Below are 23,461 nucleotides of genomic sequence, written 5' to 3'. Positions count from 1 at the left end.
CACTCAGCAGCGCTTTTCGCTTGGCTTGTTCGTTACTCACATATCAAACTGCTGTTTACCGTTTACTGTCGGCTATGTGACGCTCACAGCCATTGGCTTCATAGGCGGGTACCTATGCACCTAGCCTATTCCTCTAAGCTTGCAGTGATTATTGTTAGACAGAATGGCGTTTGGTCAGGTGTTTTCGGGTACTTGTATTTACTAAGGTGTATGGAGTTAGCTTAGGATTGTAGCATACTCAGAACATTATTTAAATTCATTTAGATACTTATGAAATAACTGTGGTGTTTTAGCTACGCGCAACATTCTAAACATCTATACGGTTGGGTCAAAAATGAACAATGGAGTTGGTGCGGGAATATACTGTTGAAAGTTAGGCATAAGGCAACCTTTTAAGTTGCCGGACCACTGCAGTATATGTATTTTAAGCAGAGGTCTTTGCTATTACGAAAGCCGCGAAGCTAGCCTATAATACACCTGCAGGCAAATCCAGAGTCAACACCTACGTAGACAGCCAAGCAGCAATCAAGGCAGTAACCTCGTATCACATATCGGCCAGATGTGTTTTGGGAAGCATGGCAGAAGTGGAAAGTGTTGGCAGAAGTAAGCAACTTCACTTCTACTGGGTACCAGGCCACAAAGGCATCGAGTGCAATGAAATAGTGGACGAGATTGCCAAGAATTGTGTGCGGCTAACATCCGAAAACGTGATCAACATCGGGAAACCCATGCATTGTCTATACGACGATCTTGGTGAAAGCATGATAAAGAAAATCAAAACCCGATGGTACGAGCAACTTGTGTGCAAAACTGCAAAACGATACATCGGAAATGCACAAAATTCCTATTGGCAGTCGATGGAAGAGACTGTGGGAATACTAACTGGTCACTACCTGGTGGCGATACACGCTCGCAAGAAGGGGTTAATAGATCGAGAAGACTGCAGGAAATGTCTAGAGGAGGGCACCAGGGAAACAATGAAGCATTTATTGTGCACTTGTCCCACATTGGCTTACGCTGTAAGCATCTGGGATCTCCACAGCTCCACAGTGTGATACAATAGAGGAGGGATCGATAATGAGGCCGTAGAGTCTGTTAAAATTCGCGCCAAGCGCAGGCATCCTAAACGATGACCACTCCCTTTGGATTTAGCAAGTGAACTCCATCTGATATCGGAATGAACCTAACTGGTCTATGCGTGGGTTATTGGTCTACCAGATTGCGGATGTCTCGAATCTCATTATAAAAGAATTTGAAGTTTTTAAGTTTTTGGTCCATCGTCTAAATTTATATGGAAAAATTATCTTGTTTTGAGATCTGCAAGAAAGATATTCGTGTAAAATCTTGAGCACATTCAAATTCAGTAGTGAGTAGTAAAGTAATTGTCAACGTACCCGAGCGAGAGCTGGACTTTTAATAGTATAAAAAAGGCGCATATATCTCGTATAAATTGTTGAGGTTAATATTAAAGAATTTTTTAAATTAAATATTGAATATACCTGCCTTTTCATTAGCATATTTTTGCTAATTCTCAGTTTTGGGATGTCATAATGAGTCATCATTTAAAAACAGATAGAAATGCTATAAACTCATGATGAGTAGTTCATCGTGTTGTTCATTGTTAAACAGTTTGGGCAACTCGTTATCTGGCATTTAGCATGTGAATATTTGTACATTAAGATGTATCGAAAATATCTGTGACTTTTATTATTTATGTTTAATTATGGCACAGCTCTTTGAGAAGAAGTATCGTGTTCTAAGAATTTTGCAATTGATCCTTTAGGCTTGTTTGTAATATTAAATAAAACAAGAAAAAACGTTAACTTCGGCTGCACCGAAGCTAATATACCCTTCACAAGTGCATTTCTTTTAGTAACTATGTGTTCAGTTTATATGGAAGCTATATGCTATAGTAAGCCGATCTAAACAATTTCTTCGGAGATTACATTGTTGCCCTAGAAAATAACCTGTGCCAACTTTTGTGAAGATACATTGTCAAATGCAAAAGTTTTCCATAAAATATTTTGATTCCGATCGTTCAGTTTGTATGGCAGCTATATGTTATAGCTATTTATCGGCAGTTCCGACAAATGAGCAGCTTCTTGAAGAGAAAATGACGTTGGCAAAATTTCAAAACGATATCTTAAAAACTGAGGGACTAGTTCGTATATAAACAGACAGACGGTCAGACGGATAGACAGATAGACGGGCATGGCTAAATCGACTCAGCTCAAAATACTGATCATTTATATACTATATATATTTTATAGGGTCTCCGACGCTTCCTTCTGGTTGTTACAAACTTCGTGACAAACTTAATATACACTATTCAGGGTATAAATATATAATTAATTAGCAACCATACACAGTCACAAATTTTAAACGTCAACTCTTTTGTCTTAAAAAATCGTCCTACACTAATGTACACATTATTTGTATAGATAAATAGCCCTACTCATTTGAAGGTATGCAGTTTACATTTTCTAAGCTAATGTAAATAGTATTGACAAATTGTTTCTTATTTCTATTTGCAGTTCGAACGCCAAACAGTACATAAATAATCGTTAAAGTTGATAAATATTAACAAACTAACGAACTCGTTGGTACACACTTCATTGAATACACTTGTGCATAGGCATATGAGTATGCGAGAACTTATACCCTTCATTACATAAATTGATATCTTGTATACGGCGAAGGTACAGGTTTTAAAAAATAAACAAAACTTTGTTTCATAGTCCAGCAGCTTGATATTTAAATGTCTTACTTAGATGGACAAGGAAAAAACACAAATAAAAACCTCTTCCGTACAAGAACTTAATTTTGCTCGGGCAGGTACCTAGAGCCTACAGTGTTTCGATATTAGCTAGTCTGAAAAATGAGTACATTCTTGGGAAGAGCGCGTGAAAAATCTCGATATCGATATCTCAAAAAATGAATGACTGGTTCGTATATATCTAGACAGACGGGCGAACGGACATCGACTCAGTTCGTCACGTTGAATGAATTATTATGGTCAAGCGTAAAAGAACTATTAAACTTAGTACCGGGTGCAAGGCTACAACCAACGATTTTCATTCATGAGAGCTTCTAAGGAAACCAAGGTCAATTAACTGAGCTCATCTGTCTCCATATCTAGAATTTTCCTACACAATGTATCAATGTATTACTTAGGCACAAGGTACGCCAAACTGAAAAGCGTCACAATTGTTGTGAACTGCGTAAAGAGGAGATGAAAATGAAAATTGTGACGCGCTTACAACACTTACCTTGCGTTCAGTCTCTTGGAACCCGTTTTTGAACATGCGCTGGTGGGCACGTTTAAACTCGTCCATCAGCGCGCTGTGCTGATCACCAGCGCCAACACCGACACCGACACCGGCAATCGCTGAGGTACCAACTGTCGGAATGTTTTGACTACTGCTGTTGTTGTGGCTGCTGCTGTGACTGTGATTGTTGCGCTCGCTGCCATTAACATTGTTGCTAGCAGCGCGAGCACTCAACGCGACTGTTGTAGCTGTGGAGGCCGACAAGGGCGCGGGCGCAGGCGCGGACGATGTCGTTGGGGATGTTGGCGGAGCAGACAATGAGAGCGACGATGAAGAGGGCGACAGTGGCGTGGTGTGATAGTGCGGTTGTTGTTGCTGTTGTGCCTTCAGTGCCAGCGGCTGATGGAGCGTGTTGTGATGATGAAGTTGCTGCTGCTGCTGTTGTTGTGGCGGCTGTTGCCTGCACTGGCTGTAATGGTTCTGCTTGCCGTTGATGTTTATATAATTGCCTTGGTTGTGCGCGTTGATATTGTTGTTGTTGCTGGCGTTGTTATTAGCTGTTGCCGCGTTGAGTCGCTGTTTCTGCGAGGCGATGCGAAAATTAAGCGTGCGGCGCGTTGCAAGTCGCGTTGCGTTGCGTGTAGATTGTTGAATTGAGAAATATCGAAAGTAGGTTTTTGTTATTTTTGTACATTATGGCTTTCGTAATTTACTTACACTCGCTGTTTCAGTTGCTAAATAACTCACTTACCTCTTTGCGTTTTTTCAGCTCCTCGGTTATGGCACTGGAGAGCGAGCTGCTGTCGGGTTGGCGCGTGTTGCGGTAATTCTGCGTACTTTGCTGTTGTTGCGACTGTTGAAATAGCGTGGTTTGTTGTTGCGGTTGCTGTTGTAGCTGTGTGCTGTTGTTGCGTAGGCATTTGTGGAATTCCGGATGCTTCGTTGGCGTTGTGTGGCTGGGCAAAGAATGTGTTGGCTGCAGCGTGTTGTGGCGATAGTGACTGTTGAATTCAACGCGCTGTTGCTGCAACTGTTGAATTTGCTTTTGTTGCTGTTGCTGTCTTTTTGCCTCGTCCGCCTGTTGACGGTGCACTTCCACCGTCACCGTTCTGGTCTCCCGTTCCTCTCGCGTTACATACGAAGAGCCACTGGAGTTCATTGGGACCATTGGCGGTGGTATCGGTAGTGCTTCGTGTGAGCCGACGGTGTTCACTGATCTTGGTATGCCATACTCACTCGCTATTCGTGAGCCATTCGCTACCGGTTGTGTGCTACTAACGAATGTGTTGTTAATAGATGTGCCCTGCTCCGACAATTTAATAATAGTTTTATTGACTTGTTGCTGGCTTCCGACTGGTTTCTTTTCCGGTGCATCTCTATTATGCTTGTTACAGCCGTCTTGCTGATCAGCGCGTCGTTGCGGATCGACGTAAGGTGCTGCCGCCCCTGACGACTCATTCCAAATCGGTGCGGTCGTCGTTTCCTCGCGCACCGCTGTCAAACGCTTTGACTTCGCATCCGCCCAGCAGGGGCTTTGATCGCCTGTCACCGAACTGGCCGAACTGTTGTAGCCGCTTGATTCGCCCGGAAATAGATCGCATCCGGCTGCTTTGCGTACGACCATCTCCAATTTGCTAGCACTTTTCATTACCGCCACCGCCTCGCTGAAGAGCACATCGGAGAAGTCTATGCTATTGACACTGAGTATTTGATCGCCCTGACGTAGACCAGCTTCGCGTGCCACACTCTTTTCTTTGGTGAATTGCACAAAAATTCCGGGTTTCCACTCGGGCCCTTTACAGATACCCAGTCCGAGTTTTGTACGCGGTGCTACGTCAAGCGTGATATTGACCTCTTTGTTGCGTGTTTCGCGTTCGGGCACGACTTTGTAAGAACTCTCAGAGGAGGCACTGCTGCCGTTTGTGAAAGTCTTTACCGCGTGCCAAGACAATTTGTCTGCGTCTTTGCTGTAAAATAGTTGTAACAGAAGTTAGATTTTAAATTCAATAAAAGCATAAACATAACAGCGCAAATCTAATCGATAAATATTTTTTCTTGGATGGGTACCACCTTTTTTATGTTCGTGTGAAGTTTCATATCGATATCACTATTAGACTGTGTTTCTAGGAACAACAAGCTTGCCTGAAATTTTATATTTCCAATGGAATCACTACTATGACAGAAGTCTTTTGGGGAGTTTTCTTTATCACCAACATAAGTAAATGAGTGCAAAGAAACACTCAGTGAAGGTCGCGAAGTAATCGAACACTTGCACCATACGAGTCGTCCATCCACGTTGGTTAATGACGATAAGATCAGAAAAGTTTAAGCAACAGTGCTGGAAAATCGTCGTGTTGGCATTAGAGAGATAGCAGAGGATCTCTACTCACTCAACTCCCTTGTGGATCAACTCACCACATTTTGTTTAGTCTTTATAAATTAGTAAGATTGATCAGGTGGGTAGTCAGTGTTTGAACAAAGCTTTTGCTGAGCCTTTGTATGACTCTTTGGGTACGGGAAACCTACATTAGCCACTTACATACTTTTATCCATAAATGGCGACTAGAATTGTTGCAATATTTTCATATTTTAAAATGTATTCTTAGAAAGTCAATTGGTTTTCTGATTAAGGGGTTACATGGGTTTACAGGTTTCAAAAAAAAAAATTATTATCGTTAATTCTACAACATCTCTACAATATTGTCCTAAATTTTCAAGTTGATCAGAGTAATGGTTTTGGAAATACTGCCTTGAGAACTTGTGCGCTCGAGGCTAGCTAGGCTAAGTGCACCGTCTTTAAACGCGTTTTTCCCGAAACTGTTTAGCAAGATTTCTCCAGAACTACTCCACCGACCTTCATTAAATTTTACACAGATCTTTGAGCTACAATTCTTAAACACTTGGACGAAAGATTTTTTCTGATTACAATGAAAAAAAAATTTAAAAAAAATGCCGCGAAATTTTCAGTGAATTTTTTTTCCCTTCGTCCAAGTGCTAAGTTAAGGTTTTAACTAAAATACCTATTTTTCTCTCTTTTCGCCGAGTTTAAAATATTTTTTCCAAAAATTTTAGAACTTCTTTGTAGTAAAAATTCTAATAAAATATTTAATTTTTTATATGAGAAAAAAATGTTGAAAAAGGTCTGTTTTTTTATTCGAGGAAACACATGTAACCTCTTAAGCAGTTTCTTGCTTGGTTGGTTGAAAAGAAAGCGCATAAGCGCCGTACCGAAGGCAGTCGCACTTAGACTTAGGTTCATTCTGCTCTCTGGCTGTTTCTTCAGAGAAATGAATGTGACAGAGTCCGACTAAGTCAGTTGAATCGAATGTGAGAATAGCGACGATATAACGGAATATCCAGTGTCACTATTCGAATGAAGCCACTTAGACTGTCAATAATTTAAAAGGCAATACCAATATATACTGTACATACATATATTTTCTGGAGTTCTTAGTACAAACATTTTTGAAAACTTTACAAACAGATAGATGCTTCCTTTATAGTAATTTGACATGTATTTTGGTTGCGATATATTGTGTGAAAATTCGTTCGACGTAGTGCGTGCTTTAAGCTATTATGTCAAATCCGTATCTTTTTTATTTTTGGAAAAGTATCGAACACTAATTACTATTAAACTAGGTTGACCGACATTGTACCATATCAATTAAAAATATTCGAAACTTATAGTACAATAAACAGTTGTTTAATCGGTTCCGCAACTTACTCTTTGATCGGCAACATTCCCACACTCCTCACTTTCATGGTAATTCTATCCTGGTTGGTTATGAATTGTATGATCTCCTTGTGAACGGCGTCGTCTACGCGAAAGCCATTTATTCGCAGAATTTGGTCACCAATCTGCACAAAAAAATAAAAAGTGAAACATAAAATAGTAGTTAAAATGTTAACAAAAACATACGCCGGCGCATGCGTTGGTCAAATATGCGGGTATGAATGTGTTTACGGCAACGCGAAGTGCCGTTTGAAATGCGAGAAGCGTTAGCTTTTGTCTAGAATGTACGCAGCCGCACGTGTGCCACATAAATTTTCACAAACAAACGGCACAGAATGTTAACACACATTCGCACGAAATCAGTAAGCGCTTTTTACCGCACAAGCGATAGGCGCAACATATGTACGTGTCGGACGCACCCACGTAGCGACAGCTTGTCTTATTTCACTTTAACGACAGTGGCGAACTCACGTTTCTCACTTTTTCAGATATAAATTGCTGTCGCTTTGCTTGTTTTTTGGCTTCTTAGGTGTAATTTAGTTGCAGCAATCGCTCGAAAGTGGAGCAACCTGAGGGGCGCTGCAACCCAAATTCGCATACTTACACGCATTCCCTTAAGTTCGGCCTCGCTGTTCCGCTCCACACTTGAAATGAAAAATCCGGTGCCAAACTCTTTGCCACCGCGTACGGTGAACCCGAACGACGGACTGGTGTCGGGCGTGACCAAAATGCGGCGCGCATGCGGCCGTACGAGGCGCAGTATGCGCAGGCGTGTGCTCGTCACGGCCGCGGCCGCCGCCGAGGAAGGTATGCTCATGGCGCACCAGGAAGAGGTAGTGGCCAGTGTCATAACGTCACTCGACGAACTCGCCGTGGAGCCTTGAATGCTGCTACAATCGGTCAACATGTTATACGCTGCTATCTAGCCTTGTGCCTCAATAACTGTCTTCGTATGTGATGTTGTTGGCGTTGGGGGAAAATACCCGCGGTATGTGATGCTGCTGAACGTGTGTTGTTTCGCCGATTAACTGCAAATGGAAATTCGAAATTTGTTATATGGAATTAATAAAATGTGCTGTGTGGCAGCTGCGACGGCAGCGGCGTCTGAAAGGCGTGAAAATGTTCGTGATAAAGAAAATTATAAATTGACTAAAGCGCATCTGCAGCTGTGCCATATTGTTTTTGTTGTTGTAAGCGATAAGTTGTTGTCATGGCAGACTCGGCAGCCGACAATGAAATTTCTCCCGCACAATTGCATTTACAATTGCTGTTGTTGTTGCAATTATTGGCGCAGCACACAGTTGTGCGGTGATGCGTTTGGGCTGTTTGTGCAAGATGCACATCTGTGCACCAACATGAGCTCAGCGCCTGCGGCGGCGGTCTATGGCGCAGGGTACAAATTGGCAGCGCGGTCTCACAAGCGTCTCACAAGCCTCGTCATTAAATTTGCAGCTGCATTCAGGCGATTGTTGGCGGTCTTGTTGTCGTCTGTCAATGCCCGCAATGTTGTTGACACCCTCACCGCTATTAATGTCCGTCCACCAACATGACTTTTCGGCAATCGCGGTTGCATGCAGATGAATGCCCACATTAGCAACACCTTCAATGTATGCAACAACAACAGCAATGCAGCACACCCAAAAACTATAAAATATAAGCTGCGGCAATGAGGGCGTCGGCTGACCAAGTAGGTTGTTCGCAAACCTCATTTTCATTAGCAATTAAAAATCAATATGCAGAGGATTAAACAATTGCTTACTAGTCTTCGGAGAATGTCCGCATTTGGTAATGTGCGAGTTTTAGTAGATTAAGAGGTGAGTTGGTGGAAAACTATAAAATTTTGTTGATTCTGTAAGCGATAACTTTTGCATTTGAAGAATATAAATTTATTAAATAATTGTGTCGAAGACTATGTGGTTGAAAAGTTGATAAACCTTGTTTCATTTAATTTATCTTTAATGCAGTATTTTTCGAAGTAAAAATTCTTGAGTATAACTCTTGCCTAACGCTAAAAATAAAGATTTACTTAAGTGTACTTTACAGCTAAAATAATATTTCGCCTATTATATAAAAATAAAATCTGAAGTGTTTACCATATTCAACTAGTCCTATGCTAACTTAATCCTTCAAGGATAGCTTCAGATCTTTTCTATTTTATAAAAACTTGGTCGAGAAAATAAATACTTGGACTAAAACGAAGAGGCATTGCAAAAATTATATACATATATCCGAATATGCTTGTATTAAGTAAAAATTTATGAAGAGTTATCAATAAAAATTTGTTTTGAGATGATTTTTTCTTAGCTTGGCAAATTTTAATGAAATCTTTACTGTAGATATTGTCCTCGTATTAGTATTTTATTTAAATCGACTTTTAGAAACTGCTTTCAGTTCACATGCCTTAATTACTTTACTGCCACACAACACTTCTGAGACTTAAGTCCACTTATGCTACTTCAACATATATACTACAGGTTAGGTGAGATTATATGAGTGACACTCAAAATATAATCGCACTTGGAAATTGCACTTGGTCTATTAATTACCAGTTTTTATGAAGCCAAAGTTTATTAGAATCTTATTATGCCATTTTTTGCTAATTGAACTCGATGGCTGACGGTGCAAGATATATGTAAGTTGTTTAAGGCTTGATTTCAAAATGGTGGAAGACTCCAGAAAAACATTAGAGCTAAAGATTCTACCACCCTCTTCTTCCGTACAAATCTTTCAATATGTTGGATATTTTTAATATAAGCGCCCGCACAAGGATTGAATAATAATCAGTTAAAAGCTCAGAACCAGTGTAAGGCAAACCTAGCTGAGTGTGAGGAGCTGACTTCACCTCTTGTAACTTGCTTTGAGCCAGAAATGCCTTTCAACTGTGTTTATTTGCAAGCTCAATACTTTACGATTCTTTGTGCTGCCGCTTTGACCACTACCATACATATATTTTATTTTGTTTTTGTTTTTACTATAAATTTTATTTGCAATATTTCTGAAGACAAAAATCAAATTTTATAAATATAGGAATCAAAACAGGATTGATTGTGCTCCATTGAGACTTATCAATATATTTTTCAATAACATAATTTGCTAAAAATATTCTTCAAATTACTTAATGTCTATTTGGAAGGTCCAAAATGTGAGTTCTTTTTATGCATCAAATATCCATACTATTGTCTAGCAGATTTATTGCCAGTAAGTTTTTAGGATTAGAAAGTCTTTCCAGCTGTCTTCGACAGGCTTTGCTGATTTCGGCTTCAGCAAAAGGATTATTTAAATCTTAGTGGATTTCAAAGTTGTTTCTATACATGGAGCACTTACACTGCTTCTTAAAGTCCTAGGTTGATATCTTTGGAGGATTTAAAAGTTTTCCATAACTGCATTGCATACGTCCATAGTGGCTTAAGGATTGACTTGTAGATTCTAACTTTATTTTCAAGACTAAGTTGTGATCGCGGGCCTAAAAGTCAGTACTTTTACTATTACATTTATTTTTGTATCAGATTGCCTTATCTACAACTATATTTTTCGCCTCGACCACAACCTAATTCAATGAAAATGTGCTGAGATAAGATTGATTCCGAAACCCAATAAAACTGTCCCTCTTTATATCGTCGAATTAGTTTACTGGCGACCTTCTCTAAAGTGTTTGAATATATACTTTTAAAGAGAATGTCACATGTTTTAGAGGACGAAAATATATTGCTCTATATTTGGTTTGGAAGGAGACATGGAACACCTGAGTAATGCCATTGAATTATTAAAACTATTACGAGTGCTTTTGAATGCAAGCAATACTGTGCAGGGGTCTTTTCAAATGTTAAATAAGCATTTAATAAAGTATGACATCCAGGTTACTTCATAAAATAAAAAATGGTCTCCAGCGCTTTACTATTTACTTATGAAGTCATTTTTCAGTGACCGTAAATTTTAGGCCCAAGAAAAGGTGCATTTTCTGAGTTGTATTCGATTAATGCTAGAGTTCCGCAAGGAAGCGTCTTGGGTCCCTTGTTATATACAATATTTACAGCTAACCCGCCGTTTATCAATGATTTAGGAGTAACAACTTATGCTGATGATACGGCATTTATTACCACAAGTTTTAGCTATAATGACACCTCACATTATTTACAAGAACAGCCTTATATTGTCGAAAAAGGGCTAAAGAATTGGAAAGTGGAAGTAAATAAACAGAAGTCTGTTTAAATAACGTTTACATTAAGAACCGAAAAATATCCCTCGTATCTGTAGTATATCGGACAGGTTGACCGACATTTTCGATAAAAAATTGGCAATAAGAACTGAAGTCCACATATTCGGTATCTGGCAGCTTGAATAGTTTTGGTACGACTTGAATAATTTTTGGCGGTAAGTTAGAACAGCTCAAAGGCACTATTTGTGCAAAGTTTTATTTGGAAACATTGATAGGCTCTCGATTTGTGTACTGGAAAGTGAAAGAATAAGATGGAATTTACAATTTTGTTATTAAGGAAGTAGGTGTGGTTATAGGCCGATTTTTCCCATTTTCACACTGCAGAAATGACAGGATAATATGGTCTACGAAATTTTGTTCGAATTGAAATCGGTCGTGTAGGTCTCGAGACATGACTTTTCAACTAAATATCTTAAAAACGTAGTGTAGACAAACATTCTAAGCACTAACCAGCAAAAAAGATTTGAAATAATTGCTTGGCACGTACAAACTGAGATGACTACGACATCCGCAATTTCAATAAAAATTTGACTACTCTTCGACACTAGTTTCTTCACGTACTCAATGAACAGCGCTGCTAAATATTCTTGAGTTCTTAATATTTGCATATAAACCATTTTTATAGCGGTGGTAATTGCAATTGTAGGCTTCTGCCCAAATTTCAAATACTTTTGTGGGCTTGATTCTGTTTTTCGCAAAAAATGGGAATCAAAGCATTTGATTCCTTTGTTCAACAACAGAAATCTTCGATCAAACGAAAAATTTATAAACTTTTTCGTGGCATAAACCGTGAGGTCAGTATCTTTACTAGAATGCCATTAAAATATTTTCACAATTTATCTATCCTTTTTATGGTAATAATATTGCATTAAAAGTAATAAATTTTTGTAAACACATTGTCGAAACATATGTCGCATCGATGGACCCATAGAAAGTGTAAAAATATGATTAATTTTGCAAATGCACACCTGATATGGAAATAATCGTGTAAATGTTTATTTGCAAAAAAAGCCATTCTGCATATGATTGCATAGACAACTGCCTCCAACTCTAACCGCAACATGCAAATATTTCGATAAATGCGAAATAAAATTGCAAAGACGACGGCCGGACAACAAAAACGCCAGTGCGATAGGCTGTATCTCGTTACTGTCGCCTCCGTAGAAGCCACTAGTTGGCTGCCTGTGCCGCCTGCTGTCGTGTGTCGGTTGTCTATTGTCCGTTAGTAAAAGTGAAAAAGTCACTTTCTCCGTGTCGCGCACATTTCTAACCTCGCCTGCTGTTCGTGTCATCTGCCGTGGCGCCGCACAGGCTAACCTCAATCAACAAGGAGCATCTGCTTTTCCACCATCCCCATTTTCCTTGCCAGTTGTGCGAATTATTTGCACAACAGCTGCTGCTGTTGGTGGCTGCCGTGGCGGCATCTTCGTTGCTGCGCCTGCGGTGGAAATCACTTTGTTGTTTGTTTAGATGAGGCGCAATAAAGTCACATTGTTGCGATGAAAAATGTTGGGGCAACACAAGGTGGCGGCGATAATGTTACGACATATCGGCAAAAACAAGCAACGCAACGCAGTGATGTATTTGCGACAGCAACAACGACAGTAATGGCGTGCAGTGTCGTCATCCGTTGCATGCGCGTACTGTCACAGCTACAATGGAAGCGTGAAGATAAGACGCTTACGAGCGTTTTATTTCGACGAAAAAGACATTTTCGATAATTTGACTCTTGGCGAAGCTTGGCAATGTGTGGGCAGTATAATGTAAATATTTTGATGTGAAAGTAACTGTTTTACGATTCGTGTTACGACTTGCATCTCATTGATTTCTAATAAAGAGAAGTCTAACATAGTCGCTCCGCTTAATGGTTTGCTGCACATTTTTATTTAAGGAAATTTGCATTACACTAAACATTAGAAATGGATATAAATCTCTTTCGAACGTTTAATGGACTCTGTGGGAACATTCGACAACTCCAACGGAATTCAAAAGAGGCTAAAACATCTTCTCTATGACTTTTAACACCGAAAAATAGACTCAAAGAGTCACGAGCTTTTCCCACGATAGACGGATCTAAGTATCCCGAACGGAACCGCATTTATATGCACTCAAGGAATGCTCACAAAAAAACGCCGCTACAATAACAACAATATCAGAGTGGTTCGTAGTTTAGGGACTTACGCGAATTACCGTGATAAAAGATTGGAAAGACTTTTCAATATCATCTAAGACTAGAGATTAGTGTTTCGCGCTCTTCGTTCAACTTATGGTCAACATAATCGGCCTACCGAGCGTTCTATTCATAACACCATCACCCATCTTGAAACCCTGCATTCATTACTGAATAATAATCGACCGAATAGACCACGTTCGCAGCAACTCGGAGATGACGTATGAAACGACTTGGCGCGTCTTACGTCGATATCTTAAATTGAAAGCGTTTGTGCAAGAATCACGCTTCTTTACCTTACCAAACGACATGGCTTCGTTCTATGGGCTGTTGAAAAGTGCCAACAAGATCGGATGTTTTTGAGCCAAATTTTGATCATCGATGAGACACATTTCTGCCTAAAAAAGTATAATTGCCAATATTTGGGTTGAAGAGTAATCTGAAAAGATAAAAGAGCTATCATTTCATCTAGAAAAACCAACGGTTTGATGTGGTTTGTGGAACAGTGGAATCATCGGTCCATATTACTTCAAAAATGATGCAGGTGAGAATATAATCATGACATGAGACTATTTGATGCCTGCAATTGAAGCTGGTGATCTCGACAATATTTGGTTTTAACATGACAGCGCCACTTCCTACACATCGCATCAATCTATGGATTTATTGAGAGAACACTTCGGTAAGAAGACAATTTCACGTTTGGGGCCGGTCCATTGCGGATATGTAAAGTCTAAAGTCTATGCGGACAATCACGCTTCAATTCAGGTCTTGGAGCAAAATTCGTGTCATTCGCCAGTTATCAGTCGAAATGCTCAAACGAGTCATGGAAAATTGGACTCAATGGATGAACATCTGAGACGTAGCCGCGGTCATCATTTGAAAGCGATAATCTTCAAAATTAAATTTGATGTTTCCATGTTTTTTATTAAAAAACAAAAAATAGGGAACATCGAAATGCATCGCTCCTTATATCCTCCATCAATTCTAATCATATTTCACTCAACTTGTCTATTTGATTTATACCAGTTGTCACGCTCCATCTTGTCGAATCGAAGACGCTGATATTATCCAAAAAATAAATGGTAAAAAATCATCCTGCCACCAACCTTTACGACCATTCAACAAAACCCTATAAGTTTGCCATATTAACAAAATTACTTATTCATTTCTTTTATATATTCGCACTTGTGATCAGATAGAGATTTACTACATAATAGCTGTTATTATGTTGTAATAATATTTTCCAAAATAAAAGCACAACAATACATCACGACATGCTAACGACGGTTGCGGTGAAGCGACTTTCAATAACAACCTACACTCCACTCCCCACCGCGCCGTTCGTCGTGAGCCAAAACGACATAACCACAACGTGACATTGAAATAGCAGAAAGCAATTGCTTATGAGCGTCACTGTCAGCGCACAGCGGTCGGAGCCTGCGCGGTGAGCCGTCACACTTATCAACTAAATGACTAAATGGCTGCCTGTGACGGCGGGTAAATGCAAATGTTACGACAATCAGCGCGGAGACAGCGCGCTTAGCGGCGCGAACGTAATTTCACCGATGAGCGAAAAGAAGAAGCCGAAACTCTGAAGCAATGCAAGCAGCGCGGCGCACATGATTCTGTCACGTTTGCTCGCGCGTTACGTGTTACATGGCTACATGTGGCATGCCGGTGGCCTGTCACCATGCCCAGAGGCTTTATTGTCTGACTGACAGCAGCAATCTTTTTAATGCGCACATCTGCTTTTGATGCGCCGCTGCCAGCACAGACGCGCGCTGCTTGCATGCAACTTGTGGCGTGTGTGGCAAGTGCTAACGGCGCACCGTCAGCCATAAATTTAACGCTGATCACTTGCGTTACGTTTCACATTTGAAGCGCGCATTGCTTCATAACATTATTTATTTCTATTTTCTACTCGTCTATGGTTTTCGGAAGTAAAAGTCTATGTGCAACTGAAATATTTACCGTTTTTTCGGAAGCGCGCTTGCACTTGCAGTGGCTATGGCTGTCGGTGCTACTTGCGCTGTCGTTGGCCTGATTTGCGCCGCTGTTGCAGGTGCAGAACGAATGTGAGCGCCATCATCTGACCACTTTGGTTGGAGACTAGTGTAGAAACAAACAGCCGAGCGCATACACACACACACACATGCAAGTACACGCGAGTGCGCATCATTTGACAGGCAGTAAAAGTTTTAAACGTTTAGTCTTCACTTTGACTGGCTTGGCTTTCTCAACTGAGCGTTCTTCTTATTTTTCTCTGTATTTTTTGGAAATTTCACTAGTTTTGCGCAATTGTCGAAAATCCCCCATAAAGCTGCCGACATTAATTCGAAAGACTTAAGCAACAAACTAAGCTGCTAGCTGATGTATTCAAGCGGCGACAGTTGGCAGTTGGCAGCTGATTGTTTTACCAAAAGTCACTTCTGCCGCAATCTGCTCGTGTCTTGTTGTGAAATGCTGTTTAGAATGTCTAAAAATCCGAATTTAAATAAAAAGACGAATTGCCATTAAATCGTATTAAAAATTGTGAAATTTTGTAGAAACAACTGAGGAATGTCTTACAACTGCACGCACGTACCGCAATTTTCGCAATAAAAAATTCCACGTAAAAGCAATTAAAATACTTAAGTTATGTCTTCTCGTTACGATTTGTAAGCATAAATTGCTTATCTGTTTTTGTTTTTAGTGCTTTTCTGCATTTTGGATGCTGAATTTGTGTAACTCCCAGCATCTTCCGGCTCTTACGCAGCCGCTCATAGCACTAACTCGGTCAGTGGTCAGCCATTCACCGAATTTTCAGCAGTTTTAGCATTACATACTTAATTGCCATGACCGAAAGCTACAATGAAAAAAGCAATACGAAAAGCAACAACAACAGCAACCGGCAACGGCCACACATTTCTAAATGCAAATTGAGATTAATTAGTTTTGGCTCACTTGGATGTTGATGATATTACATAATCGCCTTGGAAAACGCAAAAAAGTAGCGAAAATTCGAAATGAGTAAAACTCGACCAAACAACAAATACAATAACCAAAAAAAGAAAGGATTACGTACATTTTAAGCAAAATGAAACTGTTATGCAGCGCTTGTATGTTTCAGTGTATGTCTGTCTAGTGGCGGTTAGTATAAAAAGGCAGCGAGCAATAAAAATTAATGTTGGAAATGAGAAAATAAAATTGAATACACTTTCAAAGAAAGAAATACATATTAAAATGGGAGGAAAAAAAGCTTAACTAATGGATGGTAAGATGGCATGGACTTAAAGAGGGTCTATTGTGTGTCTGCACACCGGTTGTTATGCATTTAAGCAGTTACGCTTTTATTAAACGTTCCATTGAACCAATGATGGAGTTTTAAAATGCGGCGTTAATTGCCAAACGGCGCTGCACGAGCACCGATTGTGCGCTTTTCATGAGCGCTTCTGCCAATGAGCCATTGTCCAGGCAAAAGCGCGTACGTTGCATTCATTAGCCACTTAAAATAAAGCAATTCCCAGATGCTTGCTGTAGCAGCTGCCTCTTCAAAGTATTGCCAAATCATAAACATGAGTATTTTCATTTTATATAAATGTATATGCATATGTCTATCTATCTATATAATTAATTTTTTCTCTGAAATAATAATTTATTTATTGCTTGACACATACACATGTGTCTATATGTGATATTTCCTTATTACAAAAGCTCGTTTTATCATAGTATGTGTGTGTGTGATTTGGTAAGTACATGCAATTTACATATCAAGTGTTGTTGTTTCGATCAGTAAATCAATGGTTCCTAGCTTCAAACAATTGACCTTTGTTGTATACTTATGGCTACATAAGCGTGTTTATGATTTCGCAAGAACTTGAATACTTTTAACTGATGATTGCAGCAATAAGTGACTTTGTATTAATTAACTGCTGTTGACTACTAATTATTTTTCATCATACCCTTCTTTATACGTATAACAAGAAATTAATTCCCAAGTGATAATCTCAAATTAATTGATTTTTTACCATTTACATACCTATAACTTGTGTCAGTATAGTATATTACGTGATTTTATGATTTAATAAATAAGAATTTAATTTAATATATTATAATTAATTCAACATAATAGTAGAGGAAGGTATTTCTTGAATCTTGGTATTTATTGGTAATCGAAAATATTAAAGCTTACTTTTATTGAGACACTAGCCTGCATATATGCAGTATAAAGTCAACCAAAGGGAAAAAGTTAATTAAATAGGTTATTATCGAGCTAGGGTAGGTCTGAACCGATTCAATCTTCCTTTTGAATTAAACTAAAACAGATTTGATAAAATATTTTCACCAAACACAATCCTTACAAAATCAATCATAATAACGGTCAATAGCATTGACCCGATTTTTCCATAAATATACCCAGGCCAAATTATTGTCAGCGCAAGTTGCTCACATATTTCTTATTTTAAATAATTGATCGATATTTTCAGTATAAAGCCAACGTAGAGCTCCGATGTCCCCATGTATCTGGGTAATTACAAGAGACATAGTCCAATCGACCATTTTCAGTTGAGAGTGGATATACATTAGAAAGGTTATTTGCTAATTTTTATTCCGATAGCTTCATTGAACTTTGTATATCTTATGTGAGTTAGATAAATCTTAAAGCATTTAAAGTGGCATTCAATGTAAGAATGCACAGTTGTGGTTAATATCCTATTTTCAAATCACACCAACTATTCGTCGATTTCAAATCTGCTTTTAACAATACAAAAAGGAGCTGCCTTTATGCCGCGATGTCTGAATTTGGTATCCCCGCAAACCCCGCATACGCCTGTGTACACTGACGTTGAGCAACACCAAAGGCTCCGTTAGGATCGGGAAGGACATCTCCGAGCCGTTTAACACCAAACGAGGTTCCAGACAAAGCGACTCCCTGTCGTGCGACTTCTTCAATCCACTGATGGAGAAAATAACTCGAGCTGCAGAACTAAACAGAGAAGGTACCATCTTCTATAAGAGTGTACAGTTGCTGGCGTAGGCCGATGATACTGATTTCATTGACCTCAACCTCAACATCCGCTCAGTTAGTTTTGCTTTCTAAAGACTGGATAAGGAAGCGAAGCAAACGGCTCTGGTAGCGAACAAGGGCAAGACGAAATATCTCCTGTCATCAAACATACAGTTGTCGCACTGGCGACTTAGCTCCCACGTCACTGTTGACAGTCATAATTTCGAAGTCGTAGATAATTTCGTCTATCTTGGAATCAGTATTAACACCAACAATAATGTCAGCCTCGAAATCGCAGTCGATGGAATGATGGGCTGTATGAGATATACGACGCCATTGACATAGTTCCGCGAATTCAGAGACAGCAGCAACGGTGGCTAAGTTATGTCGTCCGAATGGCTGAAAACACTCCAGCTCTGAGAGTATTCGACGCAGCAACTGCCAGAGTAAGCAGACTAAGAAGAAGACCTCCACTCTGTTGGAAAGACCAGGTGGAGAAGGACCTGGATACACTTGAAATCTTCAATTGGTGTCAAACAGCGAAAGTAAGAAGGGCTGGCGTGTTCTAGTAAAGTCGGCTATAACCGCGTAAGCGGTGTCTACACTGATAAAGAATAAGAAAAACATAAGCAAGTAATGCAAAGACTATTAACCGAATTTGATGAAAAAAGAGTGCGTTGCAATTCCCAATATCCAGTTTTTTGAACTGGCGTACAATCAAACTCATGTTCAAGTCGATCTTTTTGGTAGACCCTATATGTAAATACTTTCTTGCTCAACTTCATATGGCTTTCGATAGTCTCAATAAAGTTATCGTTAATGAGTTTGTAGGCGACTGATAAATATATTTTAAGTTCATCAAACCTATGTAACACACATACGCATACGTATGATTACTTTTAAATATGTACATAGTATGTATACTATGCATACTGCATTTGTGTATCATACATATGTTTGTACGTATGTGTATACATGCTTATATCTGGCTACATATTTGACCTAAATCTTTTTTTAATTCTAGATTTGCTATAATCCAAGTATAATAGAAAGTTCTGCAAGTTTTAAGCCGCCGAACGGTTAATTAACTTTGAGAGAAGCTTCTTTGCGGGATAGACACAAGCAGTGCGTGCCCATTACCTGCTGAGCTATTAGCTATTTAGAAGTTACTTGAAAACAAAATATTTTTATGAACGGACAATCAATTTGGCACTTGCCACAGCGCAGATCATGACTGATGATAAATCATTTTTATGAACATTTGTGGAGCTGAACTCTTTGTTGTCATAAAATAAATTTAATTTGTGGTACGTGAAACAGAGAAACCAGCACTTTAATTACGTTTACTATTTTTGTTTTTGCTTTTACTACAAAATAAGCGCTGACCACGAAGAAATTTTAGTGACACTTTCTACATTACTGTTGTTGCTGTTGCTGATTAATTACATTTTAGAAATTGTTGCTCGGCCACGCTGAGTTATCTTACAATTATTATGCCATTACCAAGCAGAAATTTTCTTTTATTGTTTCGTCTATTTTTAACATTTGAATGGCGGTCGCAAGACAAATTCCGTAAATAGACGAAAATTCACGTACTTCCGCAGAAAGTTGCAAGTGGGGTAAACAAATCAGTGACGCACAGGCATCGAAACGTGGGACAATATTTCTGGGTAGCTTGATACGTACCTATGTATGTATGTATATATAAATACAATATATAATACAATATGCAAGCAATGTGGACAGCCTCAGACCAGCCAAGCGCTGAAATCAAGATATCACGCTTAAAGCTTTAATGTAATGTAATTGTAGTTGTTGTTGTTGTTGTTGTGTTGCATTGAACTTTCACTTGATTTGCAAAAATGAATGAACGACCAAATGAAAACACGCTGTGACCGAGGAAACGAATTAAAAAGCGAAGGAATGCCATTTGCCCTGCACTTGAGTGTGTGAAGTGGTATGTGAAGCGAACGCTCAAGAAGAGAATAAAAATGTCCAAAGCTTAAAAGGAGGAAAAAAGTACAGTAAAGTAACAGCCGGGTTGCAATGTCAACAGAAGGCGGTATGAGTAAAACGAAGCCAAGAAAGAGACAACGCGGCGAAAACTCGCTTGGCCCACAGGCTGTTTTGAATACAAGTGCTTCTTAATTGGCCAGTCGACGCGCAAGACTATATAAAAGTTACGCGACAGAACGATAAAATATATTACGTTTCAATAATAAAAACATTTGCTATTTATTGCGACTTTTACAAGGCTTGCAATGAGCGACTGGTTTCCAACCACAGCAAAAGCTATGCAAATTCCTAGACTGGTCGTGCTAACAATTGTTATACAATTTTTTCATAATTTGTGCTTAAGTAAATGCTGAAATCAGTCACTTAGGAATATTTAATTAGCAAGGAAAAGTAAACAACGAGTTCGCTGCTTGAGTCTTTCGTTTATGAGACCGCTAAGAGAGCATATGCATACATATAGCTACTTTTGTATGGTGGGACAGCCGTCTACAAAGCGATTTCTCTTTCTTGCTGCTGGCAAAGCTTTACATTCCATTTATTGCAGCCTGATTATGTGGCTATTGTTATATTTGCCACAATATTTCTCTTTAATATTAATAATTGTTTTATTACAAATTTAGCTAATTCATATAATTTCACGCCGGTTGCCAGTTGACGCTTGAAATTACGTGAAAAAGTGAAATTATGCGCCAAGGCGGCTAATCAACAATATTGAAATGCGAAAGAAACAAGCTTTGGCCAAGCGAATGGCCGCCGCAGAACCAACGGTGTAGTGAGGCGTAACGGTGATAATAACGGTAGTGGCAGGAGTAATACGAATTGAAGTTGCAAATGAACAACAACAACAACAACAACAAATTGTTTTGCGCAGCTCAGCATCCCTGCTTGCTGAGTTTCTCTTCAGTTTGTCGCACTTACCTCTACATGTATGTGTGTGTGTGTGTATGCGTGGCTACTTGCTTGCAACTGATATTTATTTGTTTATTGTTTTATTTGTCTCATTTTATTTGAGTTGCATTTCGTTTCGCTTTTATGCGTGAAAGTCATAAAAATGCGTGCGACCTACATTCAAGTTCAAGTTTGCCGCTGCCCCCGTCGCTGCCGCTGTCGCCGCGCCGCCTTGATGACTACTGTTGCTGCAACTGCAGTGCAATCAATAACAACAAGTGCATTCGACGGCAAGTCTACCGTGACAATAATATGCAACAAAACAAAAACAAACAACAAAGTAAAATAATACCCGCCAATAATATGTTTGTGTGCATGTGTGTGTTTATACACGACTACTTAAGCCCATAATGACATTTGGCGTCGTCGCTCAGGTGTCGATCTTCATCGATGCGGCTGCAAATATATTTTATTTGTTGCCTTTCCGAATTTTTACTACTTCTCTTGCGCTTCCCCAAGCAATAAAATCCGTGAATAATCGTAAATATATGCGAGCGAATACGAAAATATATATGTATATCATTGTTCATGGCCTTTATTTTTCGTTGCAACATACATATGTACATGTGCTCATGGATTTTGTGTCCAAAAAGCGAAATCGTAATGAATGAAATTTGTGGAAATGCACAACCAAAACATAATAATGAGTTATGCGCCTGCGTCTTCAGCAATAAACTTGTTCTCTCATTCATGCGCAAGTGCATACATACATAAGTAAGTATAAACACGTATTAGGTCAGATCGATTTTGTATGCAAAATATGAATATTCGAGGAGACTTTTCCTATTCTTTTTACTACTTTCATTTACCTAGAAGATCGACATAGATCACTGCAAGTATTATAAGAAAGTAAGTACGTGCATGAAATAATGAATATTACTGAATATTAATGATTTATGATTTGTATTCATTCGATAGTGTACTTGTGGCTAATTGACGAAAAATTAATATTTATTTGGTGTTATTAAGTCGAAATTTAGATGAAGCTTGATATATACGAAATCGGAAATCGGAGCTGTCTTCTATTCGCCGAACGCAAGAGTATAGCAAATCGAGCAAGTTGACGGGGGTTTCAAAAAGAATGCTAGAAAAGTAGGCCGATAGGGACAGCAAACGACGCCATATATTTCCCCGCTCTTTTGACATTTCTCTACAGTAAGGTTTGCAATTTAATCATGGAAAGATATACGAACCTACAGCGAGTCGAAATTATTAAAATTTACTACCGTAATTCGTAGTCAGTGGTCTCAACTTTAAGAGCTGGGTTTTCAATAGGGTCGCTACAAAAGTTTTTTTTTTAATATTATAAAACAAAGACAGTTTGAGATTTAATTGAAATTCTTTATTCCTCTTAAAGTACATCCGTCCGTACTCCATAAGTCGCCATTGCATGCCGAAAAAATTACGGTTTGGTGGGGTTTATGGGCCGGCGGCGTCAAGGGGCCGTACTTCTTCCGTCATGATGAAGACCGGCACGCTACTGTGAATGGGAATCGCTACCGCTCAATGATAACCGAATATTTTTGGCCCGAATTGGATGATATGCACTTGGACAATATGTGGTTCCAACAGGACGGCACCACAAGTCACACAGCGAATGTCACAATCGATTTATTGAAAACCAAGTTTATCTCACGAAAGGGCCCAGTCAATTGTCCGCCTGGGTCGTGCGATTTGACGCCGTTAGACTATTTCTTGTCTACGGTCTGTGCCAACAAGACAGCGACGATTGTTGAACTTCGTACGAATAGCGAACGTGAAATTGCAGCAGTAACGGCCTATTTATGCTTAAAAACGTCGTAAACTGGGTTCAGCGGATGGACTTCTGCAAGCGTGCCCGTGGTGGCCATGCATAAAACAATCGAGTTCCATACATAATGGCATGGAATGTACTTTCAAAGGAATAATTTTATTGATATCCCAGTTATATCAATTGCTAAAACAGAAACAGCGTTGCACTTCTACACTCGTGGCCACGCAAACCTTACCACTATTCTTTCTTAAATTTTTTTAGCTTTTCTGTGCTTATTCAAAAGCTGCTGATTTTATTGTTTTTAAAGCGATACACCTACTAAACTTCGTGTTTCAATAAAAAAAATAAAATAAAATATTAATTTCA

The 23,461-nt window shown here is 39.2% G+C and overlaps 1 protein-coding gene across 1 annotated transcript in view; it reads right to left on the bottom strand.

Moving 5' to 3' along the window:
- The window catches only part of LOC126760375 (putative uncharacterized protein DDB_G0282129), a 49,507-nt gene that overhangs the window by 6,403 nt on the left and 19,643 nt on the right, over positions 1-23,461 (bottom strand). The window contains exons 2-5 of the mRNA XM_050475965.1: positions 7,607-8,030; positions 6,994-7,127; positions 4,021-5,236; positions 3,270-3,851 (exon numbers count right to left, since the gene is read on the bottom strand). Coding sequence (XP_050331922.1) covers positions 3,270-3,851; positions 4,021-5,236; positions 6,994-7,127; positions 7,607-7,909 — 2,235 coding nt within the window. The 5' untranslated portion in view covers positions 7,910-8,030. The remainder of the gene's footprint in view (positions 1-3,269; positions 3,852-4,020; positions 5,237-6,993; positions 7,128-7,606; positions 8,031-23,461) is intronic.

Source organism: Bactrocera neohumeralis, chromosome 5 (assembly GCF_024586455.1).
Source record: "Bactrocera neohumeralis isolate Rockhampton chromosome 5, APGP_CSIRO_Bneo_wtdbg2-racon-allhic-juicebox.fasta_v2, whole genome shotgun sequence".
NCBI lineage: Eukaryota > Metazoa > Arthropoda > Insecta > Diptera > Tephritidae > Bactrocera > Bactrocera neohumeralis.
The sequence above is the reverse complement of the archived record's forward strand: the minus strand, read 5'-3'. Positions and strand labels throughout refer to the sequence as shown.